Source organism: Aegilops tauschii, chromosome 1, assembly GCF_002575655.3.
Source record: "Aegilops tauschii subsp. strangulata cultivar AL8/78 chromosome 1, Aet v6.0, whole genome shotgun sequence".
In the NCBI taxonomy this organism is placed as follows: domain Eukaryota; kingdom Viridiplantae; phylum Streptophyta; class Magnoliopsida; order Poales; family Poaceae; genus Aegilops; species Aegilops tauschii.
This window is the reverse complement of record NC_053035.3, coordinates 334,046,525-334,058,900: the sequence shown is the minus strand read 5'-3', so window position 1 is coordinate 334,058,900 and position 12,376 is coordinate 334,046,525. Positions and strand designations below refer to the sequence as shown.

Below are 12,376 nucleotides of genomic sequence, written 5' to 3'. Positions count from 1 at the left end.
CGCCCAGGGCGTCGCCTATGGTGTGGCTGCAGCGCCGGCCAGGGTTTTCCCCGGATCCAACCCCGCTCGACGAGATCCGCGCTACCGGCGCTCGGGAAGAACGGCCTAAGCCACTGGGACCCGAAACCGGCAATGGAAGGAGCAGATCGGGGCAGAGAGGGTGGGTTGCATCTGGCGGTGGCAACCGCGAGGGGAAGGCTGCACACCAGTGACCGGGGGCCGACGCCTCCTCGTCACCCTCGAGACCGAGGGAGGCGCTTCACCAGCTCCAGCAGGAATGGCCCGTCGCAAGGGCCACCCCGCGCTGTCCACCCGGGGCCGCCGCCCCGGATGCCGAGGCCCTCCACGGTACATGGAGCCGCCGGATCCCCCGCCGCCACATTCCTCGGTGTCGAGCGCACATCGACGCACACCTCTGGAGCCGGCGGAAGGGAAGGAGGGGGCGGCGGTTAGGGTTTCCCTCGGGTCTCCTCGGAGGAGACGACGCGGGGGGGGGGGGGGTGGACACTTGTTACCACCCTCGATCGTATCGTATACGGCAACAACTCAAATTGTTGGAATATTGGGTGATTCTGGGAGGTTTTCTTTTCTCAGTTTTAGTAATGAACACATGTAGCAACAACCCACCCACAAAAAATAGATAGAAAGGGGTTACATTGGCTTATGCATTTGTTTGCCATGTAGGAAATTTAGAGCCTTTGGTTCAAAGAAATTTGATATAGGAATTGCGTTAACCTACGATGCAACCATTTTTTTATAGATTCATGTATTTTTTTTTTAAGTTTTTATAGGATTCAATATGTCATGACAAACTAATCCTACATTTTTCATACTAATTGAGGTGGTTTTGGAATATTGGGAACGAAAGAGGACTTTACAGATGGAAAAGAAAATGTGCGTGCAAGAGTGGATTGTTGAATCTATGGTCTATATACTTGTGAGAAAAATCTCAAAACAAATAACGGTCCATAATAAATCACCCAAAAATAGGAGAAAATATGTCATGTTAAAAAGTTAAGTTGAATATTTTCACTTCTTATCCAGATACATTTGACCCCTTTTCATATTTTTTGCATGATGCTTAGAAGTTGCACAACATCACATGTTATAACATTGCTATAATTTTTTAGATGTTGTAAAGATGCACACGTACCTAAACTCAAGCACAAAACATTACATATATGTAGTTCATAATCACTTCCAAATCTTCTATCAATAAGATCACGTATATGGGCTAAAATAAAATTCCCGCCTCAAAGTCCACATGTCAATGGAATGGTATAGCAAATGTTCTAAATAATGTGGATCAACAAACATTGGTGGGTAGCATAGATTTTATGCGGGAGAACTACATAACATAAGGTATGTGAAACTTCCACATAATGAACGTTGCGTCTTTTTCAGTACTTAACCTCTTTTTCTTTTTTTCGAAAAGGAGTATAACCCTGGTCTATGCATCAAAAGATGCACACGAGCACAGACAAGTATATTTATCTATTTTATTTTCATATTCAAGATACATGCAATTATTTTATCATCATTATATTTATATTCTAGATAACAATAATTTATTCGTTACAAGAGTGTGTTGGGTTATTTTGTACTCCCTTCGTTTCTAAATATAAGTCTTTATAGAGATTTCTATACGAACTACATACGGATGTATATATACTAGGGATGAAAATGGAGTGGAAAGTTTCCGCTTTTCCAGAGGAAAAATGGAAGCGGAGAGAAAATATGAAAATGGAAATGGAAATTTGCAAAATGAAAATGGAAATGAAATTTTTTATGCGGAAACGAAAACAAAAACGAAATGATGTTTTCCGGCGGAACCCACGTGGAAATGGAACTTTCCGTTTTCGTTAATATGGAATTTCTGTTTCAACTATAGGCCCATGACTGCTTTGCAGCCCAACTATCAAACAACACGCAATGACACAATGAGTAGAATGTATGATTAGAGTACCAACTTTTACTACCACACACATACTCAGCTAGACCCTATATGAAATTTTTCATGTACTACTACAATACTAGCCTATGTTACCAACTTAACCATATTATTTTGTAGCCGTGTTAACAATTCCATCATTTAGTTTTTTTTTGTCTGTATTTCTCCATGATTTAAGGGGGCTTTAAGTTCCGGTCAACACACCGTTTTGTTTCCGTGTCCGCTCTGTATTCGCTCCGTGTTTGTTTCCGGTAGTATCTGTTTCTGTATTCATTTCCGAGGTTTCTGTATTCGTTTCCGCTTCTGCAAAAAAATATGAAAACAAATATGGTAGCACCCAGTTCCATCCGTTTTCGCGCCGTTTTCATCCCTAATATAGACATATTTTAGAGTGTAGATTCGCTCATTATGCTCCGCATATAGTCCGTATTGGAATCTCTAAAAAAACTTATATTTAGGAATGGAGGAAGTATATGATTTTATGCTCTTCATGTATATGTTGTCAAATTACATTTCTAATACATTGCAACTAAAAAGAAATAATGGAGATGCAAGTGAAGTGGGAAAATGAAAATACATTGCATCAAGTATAATTGTCGACTGTTACTGGAAATCTTTTCTACGCATGTGAAATTTGAAATGCATTATGCTTCAATATGCAACCAACAAAAATATTAGAAGGCCCGTGGCAACGCACAGGTATTCTATTAGTATTATTTAAGAAATAAATTTCAGAACAAATTCGACCCAAAAAAGAAAACCCACATGCCTCACGTTCGTAGCTTCACCTAGGTAAAGACAAAAAGTACGCAACCCCTAGGCTAAGCCTTCAAGAAGGAAACACCGCACATGCGCCGGTGGTGAGGAGTCCAGCCATAGGCCGGTCTCGGGATTTTCATTCCCAAAATCGAGTTTTGATCCACCACCTTCGGCAAGGACACGATCATCATTCCCTACCGACTCTTGGTAGCCGAATACTGCTGAAGGAGATACTGAAAGACAAAGACGTCCAATACCGCATCACCTCCCGTCACTGTCGCACCACCGTCAATCCAACAACAACAAGCATGTCAAGCATGTCTTGTCGCCTCTATAGGACTATGTGCAACAAAAAATAAGTACCACCTCGAAGTCCACATGCAAATGGAATGGTACAGCAAATGTTCTTATAATGTAGATAAAAAAACATTGCAAGGTATCTTAGATTTCCTGCGCGAGAACTAATTAAAACATAGCCTCATTTGCTAAAAGATCGGCAAAACAATTTATTTTTATCAATTACTTTCAGTGCTCAAAGTAACGCAACAACTAGAACAGTTCAACGAATGTCAAACGCAGAACTAAAACATGGCTCGTCTCCAATAGGAACATCTAACATTCTAAATGACTCCTCACAAGTCACAACTAATCCATTTATTTATTCCAGGAGGGTTCTGAAATCAAGCCGCAGCAATGCGCTTCCTTGCCTCTTCAATGATGGTGAGCTTGATGCCCTTGCCCTTGGGAAGAGAGACCCACGACTTCCTATCCTTGCCAATGCTGAAGACGTTGGCCAGGCGGGTGGCGAACTGATGGCCGAGGGCATCCTCGACGTGGATGGTCTCGAAGCTGCCCTCGTGCCTCTCCCTGCTCTTGATCACCCCGATGCGCCCGGTGTTCCTGCCTCCGGTCACCATCACAAAATTCCCGACCTCAAACTTGATGAAATCCACAATCTTATTGGTCTCCAGGTCAATCTTGATGGTGTCGTTGGGTTTGATGGCAGGGTCAGGGTAGCGGATGGTGCGGCCGTCGTAGGTGTTGAGGGAAGGGACACCCTTCTGCCCACATTGCACAGTCCTAACCTTGCAGAGCTTGAACTGCAAAACAGATTACAAACTCAACAACAGAAAAGGGTTCCGGCAAAAAGTGATATACGGAGTAATTCTCAAGCCACAAGATAATCATCACTAGGAATATGTTCTTTTTACCATTTAATGAGTTTAGTTTTTGAAAAGCAAAACAGAAAACAACCTGAGCAAAGTGTACATATGTAACTGCATTGGGAATTTTGGACAGAAAACAGTACGAACAAGTAACTAGAAAAATCAAAACGAGAGTGGGCTTTAGGGAAGCAACTTAATCGGTATACAAGTCTTTTGATTTTTTTGAATGGGTTGGACTTCTAACAATCTGGCTTCAAGTTCCTTAGTTGCATCAAAGAAACACACAGAACATGAAAAATTACGGTGGTGAATTTAGCATATCACACAAGCATACCGATTGATGTAAAAATACCATATCACAGAGAAGCATACAGAGCAAGAACAGCTCGTATTCTGAACAATTGTACAGGTGCTTTTACCTTAGCCTCCTCATCCTTGATGCTGTGGAGACGGAAGCGACCCTTGGTGTCGTAAAGAAGGCGGAAGTTCTCCCCTGTCTTCGGAATTGACACAACATCTGCAGAACAGAGTAAGTTAATAACAGAGTATGCAACATCTCATAAACAAGAAATGAATTACTAGTGCGTATTGAAAATCTGGATCAATCACAAGCAAGCAAGAAAAATTACCCATGAATCCAGCAGGATATGTCTTGTCAGTCCTAACCTTCCCATCAACCATAATATGTCGCTGCATCATGATCGAAACAACTTCACTATAGGTCAGAGCATACTTCAGCCTGTTCCTGAGCATAAGGATCAATGGCAAGCACTCCCTAGCTTTGTGGGGACCAGAAGACGGCTTAGGTGCCTGCTCAAAAGAAATTATCATAAGTACTGAGCAAATATAGCACGTGCATATCCCGTTATTCTTTAAAATTTGAACAGCATATTTAGAGTTATCAAATATGCTTACAAATGCTCCACCAAGCTTTTCAACCATCCAATGTTTAGGGGCATTGAGCCTCTTCACATGCTTCTTCAGACCCCTCGCCTGTCGACAGAAAGAAAAGGAAAATGTATACCCAGTGATTTCTTTACAAATTGATCCTTACTTCCTTGTGCTTCTATCTATGTGTGGACTAATTATTTCATTATGTGACTCAATGGCATAGAAAACCATCAGCACAAGTAGAACAATCTAGCTAATAAAGGTTTTGCTTTACTGAAAAAAAACTTAATACCTTTGTCCTACTTCTACAGACCATACCAGAGATTGGACAACAGAATGGGCGATAACTTCACAAATGATGTAAGCTTTACCTCTAGAGCAGTGGTGTATTATTCCCGATAGCGTGGAAGCGTCACATTAATAATACAGAAACTGAACGAAAATGGCTGTTAAACCATCCCAACATCCTAATTGGCTAAATTCCTTTAGCAATTTACTAGAGCAATCAAACTTTCAGAAGAAGAAAAACAGTGCCCATTGGCATGGACAAGCAGAAACAAATAAATCTCAATACTCATCCAACTTGCATCCGTCATAACTAGAAATCGACAAAAAGGATATTCCACTATGCGGTACGCGCTGTTTCTAGAGCTACATTAAGATAGCTCCCTAGCAAAAACAAAAATATGATCCAGTGACTAGTCTTGTGTATCACACAATTAACGTTTTGAATTAAAAATGGCTATGATGGTGCGAGAACACATAAATAACACCTCATCACAAGAACCATGCGTATAAAATGCACTACACCAAGTGGTCGTCGATCGACGTATCGTGTTGACAGGAATGACCGCACTTCACTCTACATGCAGATCAAAATGACAGGAAGATTTGTCTCAAGAAGAATGCCACCTTAGTTAAAAACGAAGGTGTGCTCTACAGCCTCAAACAAAAAATAAGCAACCGATCGGATCAAGACATGGGCAATGCAAATTACATATTGCAGGTCAACTAGGCTAATCGAACAAGAACAGAGGCCATGCAGAGCAAAGCACCAAAGACAAATTTTCACTACCAATTGGAGAGCACATAGACGAATCGGAGTTAGGGTCTGACCATTTTTCTCGGTTCCTGTGGCTTCTCGCACGCTCACGTGAGAAGACGACGGAGCGCCGAGGTGGCGGAGGAGCGATCGAGGCGGAGATATACCCTAGAAAATGCGATGGCGGCAGCCGAACTGGCCAGGGGGTTTTATGGCCTCGCTCGAACGTGGCTGCCGTCGGATGCGTTGCTAGTGGGGCGACTGCAAATTAGGATCCGGAGCTTTTGGGCTGTTGGCTGGGTCGCAGCCCAATGAAACTGAGCACCTATTTTTTTTCTAAGAATCCTGAATCTGAACAGTTAGTCAGTGTAAGTACAACGAGTCCTAATCAGCCCGCTATAGCAGATTTCGCTGTATGATACACACGTGTGGCGCGAAGCAATTCCGCCTTGACATTTTTTTATGACAAGCTTAGTTGCCCGAGGATGACAAGTTTAGTTATGAAACATGACAACTTTCTGTTTGGATGACAAGTTTTAGTTTTTATTTTTTCCGAATGACAACTTTAGTGTAAAAAATGTTAGGGTGATGTTACTTTATGCCACACGTGTATCACTTATCATTTGAGTAGATCTTTCAATCAGGTTGTCCGCTCTCTCTTTTTTTTTGAGATTTGAGAAACTGGTTGTCTACTTGGTAAGCTACCAAGAAAAAAATTATGATCAATGAATGGACTTTTTAAGCTTTCCCCCAATGTATAATGAATGAGTTGTATACATAATTTGAATGGTTTTAAAAATTTGTGATAAATATTTGCTTGATCTGGATATAATAAAACATTTATTTATGATGGGAAGTGCACTGAAGATGATAGTATCTACTATTAAAGGGAGTTTGTTGGTTTCGCTTCCATTGTCCCCACAACTCCCATTGATACATGCCTCCTCCCTCAGTTTTTTTTCAAACAACGCTGTAAACCCATTAACTTATTTTTTTTAAACCGACCACACACCACCTTGTTTGTGGGGAAAGAAATCCCTTGCAAAGATATCAACATAAATTAGATAAATCATCAATAGCAAGAAATCCCTTGCAAACAAACAACAAAGTCAACTCACATAGTTGTGCATACACAATCTCAATCACATCATATAATCCTTACCTTTGCCTATGGATTCCCTCCCACAACATATCTCAATCTCAACCGAATAAAAATCCCCGCAAAAAAAAGAAACAAAATTCTCTTACTTCCTCCATTTACTTATAGAAGGCCACTATGGGATATACGTTTTGCATCTATACAAGGCCACAAACAGTAATCGAGGAAAGAAATTAATGATATTTCCTCGTACTAGCAACTTGTTTAATACTTGTATGCATGCCGTCATAATGACACTAGCTAGTCCCTCCACTCAGTTTTCTTGCATGCATGTTGCGTATTAATGATTCCAATAAACGAAAAAAAGATTGACTTGCAAAGTATGCATTAAATTTTACCTTGGTACCTGTAATATGAGTTTGTGGTCTTGTATATAAAAATGGAGGGCGTATAGTGAATCACTAGAATAAAGTTGATTCAGTTGCAACACATGGGCATTTTGCTAGTAAAGAGTAGTGTTAAAGCTCATCACAAGTGCTTGATCTAATACATTTGTGCTTAAATTTCAATAGTATGTAATATTGTCCTCGAAGGCTATTTAACTCAGTGCGTATATTTCATAAGTAGGGAGTGAATTATGGCCCACACGACCGTTTCCTCGGTTTTTTGAAGAATTCACCAAGGTTGATGGCATGAGGAAAGGGCTAAAAGGTGCATCTTTGGATTGGAAATTCGCAGGGGCACGCACCTACCCAGCCCTCTCCGACCATATGATTGCTTAGTGATCCACAAAATTGTCGGATTCCGCATGAGGGCACACCAAGTTTTGAGTTTTAGTTTCCGAAACTTGTGATTTTATCTTGGTTTAAATAGGCATGTATTATTTCAAAGAGGCTAGAGGTTCGTTCTCTTGACCCAGCATGGTCATATGGGGACCGGCAACGGTCCAAGGCCTGGCCAGACCGGTTGTGCCTATGGCCTAAGGTTGGGTTGTCCCTCCACCAGGTTTGGGCATCTCTTGCAATGATCGTGGGTCGGCAGTTGGCGGTGGTGAGCAAGTTGGCGTCCTGGATATCAGGGTGGCGTCTAGTAGGGATCGATGACCTAGGTGCTTCGCATTGGCACGGGAAAGTTATAGAGCCAAAGCTCTTCACTTTGGCGGTGACGGTCGCGTGTGTTGTCGTCCTCTTAAGGACGTCGTCGCGATTCTCCTCCCCATGCCAAGGCTCCAGGTGAAAACCGATGTTCGTCCATTCGGACTTAGCGGCAGTGGCACTTTGTGTCATTACCCTCATGGGTCGTCGTCGTGGAGCCCAGGTCCCTTAGGACGTGGCGTGACGCCATCCTCATGCTCCTTTGTGCTTATGCTTTCATGCTCCTTTGTGCTTATGCTTGGCAGCTATCCGCAACGCTCCGAGCTAGCTGCCAACGCCCCCACCGTCGAACCACGACATCCCGACCGGATGCTGCATCTAGAGGAGTTGTCGTCCCTGCAGCGTCGCTAGCCAGGCACCAAGCAACGCTTAACCCATCGTCTGGAAGGAGGAGCCACTATCCCCACCGAATTCGCGCACCCGCCTCGAGTACTACATTGGCTGCGGCTGGTCACGCGACACATCCCTCTCATTGTCCGGGGGCTCCAAAGCCCTCACTCCAACGGAGCAGCGCCTACAGTGCGCTCGACCTCCTTCGCCAAGACCCAATGGCCCCACCCCTGAGTTCTCTCCGACGAGGGGCTCGTGGTGGCGTGGGCCTTGGATCGGTCCAAGACCACCAAGGAGACCAATGCACGCAACTGCGGATCAGCGCATGCGTCCTCCTCCTTGGCGGCGTCTAGTCAGAGCGTGAGCTCCGAAGGAGCAGGGGCTGCGCAAGGCGGCGGTGGACACGAGAAGCAACACAGAGGCTGGAGCCTGACGCGTGAGTGCGTACCTGTGGCATCCTGGGCGTCAACAGCAACAATGACAACGACGGCGGCGCTGACGGTCCATGTGGCCTCGGATGCCATGTCTAATAGGTCACTGCCCGCTACTTAGTTTCAAATTAGTTTAGTTTAGTTTAATTTTGGATAGTTTGCATGTAATATATATCAAACTCATTAATTTTGTTAGTTTGCATGTAATGTAATATATCATACTTAGCTTAAATTTCATTCACAATTTGTGTTTTCATCATTTGAAAGTAGGAAAGTTGTAAAACACGGTTGGATGGCCTTCGCTTGGCTAGATGTCCGTGGACGTTTGGGGCGTCCGTTTGGTGATTGCGTTTGGAGATGCTGTACCGAGCGGTGCCACTTGCGATGATCCGTTACTTCCCGCACCATAGATGATACGGTCATATGACCTCCTAGATCTTAGATCCAACGGCCCCCAGAATGTCGTTTTTTTTACAGAAAAGCCTTCAGAGAGTTTGGAAATTACGCATAAATACAAAAATTGCACAGATGCCATAGGATCAGAGATCCAACCGTCCAAAAGTTCGTATCATCATAGCATCTAACTCGCCGAAGCCATGATATTCATACGATTCGTCAGGTACACGAAAACGAATTACACTCTGATCCAGTGAAGAAAGACCGCAGATATAACCTCTAGCGGCATTGCCCTGCAGTGGCATCGGATTCCTTAGCGTGGGTACATCTTTTCTGCGTGCAGTATAAAGATTTTAGCTTTGCTGATGAACCAGGGCAAGTTTTATTCCGGGAAGAAACGCACATGTGTCCATGTACCCGTGGGCTTGAACATTTATAAAATTATTTTCAACAGCAGGTAAGACGCTTAAAATGTGTCGCTGGACATGGCATAAGCGCAAGCATATGGAGCTTTCCTCCGTGACCCACCGACGACGCGCCCACGGAGAACACGTGACCACACGTGTTTCGCGCGCAGCCAGTATCAGCGACAAGGCGATAGAGAGTCAAACTTTCCTCTCTGGGGACGGCGTGACGACTCCACGGCCATTCCGTGCCACGTCGTCCTCCTTCCCGCCATCCTCGTCCTTGGTCTCCTTGCCCGGGCGCCGATGGCTGGCGGCACCGTCGTCCTTCATGTCCTTCTTGGACGCGCTGGCGTCCTCGAAGTCCTCCATCCTGAACGCCGGCCTCCAAGGCGGCTCTGCCCAGCGCGCGCGCTTCCTCCCGCCGCCGCAGACCTCGCTGGCACCCTCCGAGCTCGCGCCGGCATCGTCGCTCCCGCTCTCGTTCATGCCCCTCATGGCCCGGATGTTGGCCAGCAGCGCGTAGAACCTCTCCACCTGCTCGTCCTCCACGCCGCTCTCCGCGACAGTAGCGCTCGTCGTTGCCTTCGCAGGCGCCGGGTCGGCCGCGTCTCCTGGCAGCGGCTCCTCCTGCCGAGGCACCGGCTTCGGTGCGGCGGACGGAGCGGCGTCTCCGTCGCCGTTTCCTGCCGCCACAGCCTTGGCTGCTGTCTTTGTGGCGTCCATGGCAATGCTGCAGACTGTAGGATGGCCTTCTAGCTGGATTGCAACCTCAATGTCACTCTGTGGTCGACGGGAAAGAAACAGAGGAGTGAGACGAGAGAGACGAGATATGGCTAGCTGCTTGATGCTGCGGAGTAACGTCTGAGGCATGGCGAGTGAATTTATAGGGGTTGCCGTGATTCGTGCTAAAAATTGTCAATACTCCATATTTATACAAGTTTTTTGATTATGTCTAAATGCCGGTATTTACCTTATGTAAACGGAATTTTGGAGCGCAAGCGTTCAGATTCTGAACACATGGTCGTAATCATTCAAAGTTTTTCTTTTTCTTTTTGCGGGGCATAATCATTTTTTTTTGCGAGATGGGGGGCATAATCATTCAAAATTATGTATTCTGTTTGCTTCGTCCGTGAGCTCGTCAGACAATTCGGGATGACACACATATACTGTACTGTAGTAGTACGTGCTAAAATGTGCACATTTTAACTCGAGAAAAAAATGTGCACATTTTATGCTGCATTTTAGGCAACACCACAGCTCGGTTTATAGAATTTCAGATTACTCAGAATTATCGAACTGAGTAACGAAACCTTATGTTAGATTGCGTGGCATTTATGTTAGATTGCGATCATTGCTTCTGTCTTCAATACTACGCGTGGCATTTATGTTAGATTGCGATCTTAAAATTGAAGCCTTGGGGCAATGATGCACTTCGACCTTTTGTGATTCATTGCACTGCCACGACGCATACGTAAAGCATCAGCAACGTCCTTACAAATCATGGACGAAGAGAAAACGCATCATCAGAATAAACAAAACAGGAATAGAGCAGAGCCGCAGAGCGCAAGTTTTCTACTCTAGTATCTAGGCAATGAAAAATTCGATCCACTGTGGTGTCTGACAGGTTTATGGATACCGAGTAACCGTGGTCAAAGTGTAACACTGTTAAAACTTTATGTGTTGGGCCCTGACCAGGTAGCCTGGGTCTTCCTGAAATAATGGAGGGACGAGGACGTGCGCCCTGCCAGCACTAGCTGCAGCACCGTCCTATACTATTATTCAAAAAATTAAAATAATGGCCATGCCACTAGTACTCCTCGAGTTCTCTAATGTAATCTAGTGGATTAATTATGGCCAAGGGCATCGCACGTCATCAAGTGCTCTCTGTTTAAGAACCAGACACCGCGGCGACTCATTGAGATTGAGGTCCTCTTCTAATCTTGTGTTCTTTAGTGATTAGTGATCGCCGCCACCTTACGAAAGTACCCCTGCTTGGATGGCCCTGGTGGCCTGGTCACACAGTGCAAAGGCAGCGCCGGTCGGTGGTGGGGCAAAGCGGGGATCACTCGAAAGGTCCGACGAGCTCATCGGGCGCCATCATCCATGACGTAGCTGCAGACGACGCAAGATGACGCACGCAACGCCTCTCCGGCCTGTCTCCGTCGCGACCCGATGGAGCGGGCGACACGAATATTGGAACAATTATATTACTTCCAGTGCTAACGAATAATGCTCCTGCTGACGGTTTGGCAATGATGTCAGCACCGCAAGAGCAGATGACGACTTGCAAGAAGTGGAGTTGTTTGCTCCGTTTTGTAGGGTAGTACTCCCTCCATTTCACAATGTAGTGCTTCCTCTATCTCCGTGCTTCAACTTTGACTGTAAATTTAACTACCAAGACCGATTGCGGCGGAAGCAAAAATTATATCAGTGAAACCGTATTCGAAAGAAGTTTTTAATTATGTAATTTTTTCACCCGCCGCAGTCGGTCTCGTTCGTTAAATTTATGGTCAAAGTTCGACCTCGGGAAGCGCGGGCGCACTATATTTTAGAATGGAGGGCACACTGGTGCCTTAACTTGTCCGTCGCCGTTAGTTTGGTATCTAAACTTGCATAATACAAAAAAGTGGTGCTGTAACTTGTCCTCCTGCGCATATACGGTGCCTCCGCCCGTATGCGGCCGTATGGGCTACCGTATGCAAGTAGACGATTGACTTTGTTTTTACGGAAAACACCTCATGTTTTATTTG

General features: G+C 44.8%; 2 protein-coding genes across 2 annotated transcripts; both read right to left on the bottom strand.

The window, feature by feature from the left end:
• Positions 1–3,198: 3,198 nt before the first annotated feature.
• On the bottom strand, positions 3,199–4,680 carry LOC109746757 (small ribosomal subunit protein eS4-like). The gene is made up of 3 exons (XM_045232219.2): positions 4,506–4,680; positions 4,296–4,393; positions 3,199–3,810 (listed from the first exon to the last, which is right to left on the bottom strand). The coding sequence occupies exons 1-3, from the start codon at positions 4,627–4,629 to the stop codon at positions 3,391–3,393; spliced, it is 642 nt and encodes a 213-aa protein (XP_045088154.2). The 5' UTR covers positions 4,630–4,680; the 3' UTR covers positions 3,199–3,390.
• A 4,919-nt stretch (positions 4,681–9,599) lies between these two features.
• LOC109746762 (uncharacterized) lies at positions 9,600–10,898 on the bottom strand. The gene has a single exon (XM_020305871.4). The coding sequence runs from the start codon at positions 10,494–10,496 to the stop codon at positions 9,825–9,827; it is 672 nt and encodes a 223-aa protein (XP_020161460.2). The 5' UTR covers positions 10,497–10,898; the 3' UTR covers positions 9,600–9,824.
• Positions 10,899–12,376: the final 1,478 nt, after the last annotated feature.

Excerpts from the sequence above, each read along its gene's own strand:
- LOC109746757 (XM_045232219.2), bottom strand. The coding sequence starts at position 4,629 with ATGCTCAGGAACAGGCTGAAGTATGCTCTGACCTATAGTGAAGTTGTT. Across the intron at positions 4,394-4,505 it reads ATATCCTGCTGGATTCATGG|ATGTTGTGTCAATTCCGAAG; the intron begins GTAATTTTTCTT and ends TCTGTTCTGCAG. Across the intron at positions 3,811-4,295 it reads TCAAGGATGAGGAGGCTAAG|TTCAAGCTCTGCAAGGTTAG; the intron begins GTAAAAGCACCT and ends TCTGTTTTGCAG.
- LOC109746762 (XM_020305871.4), bottom strand. The coding sequence starts at position 10,496 with ATGCCTCAGACGTTACTCCGCAGCATCAAGCAGCTAGCCATATCTCGT.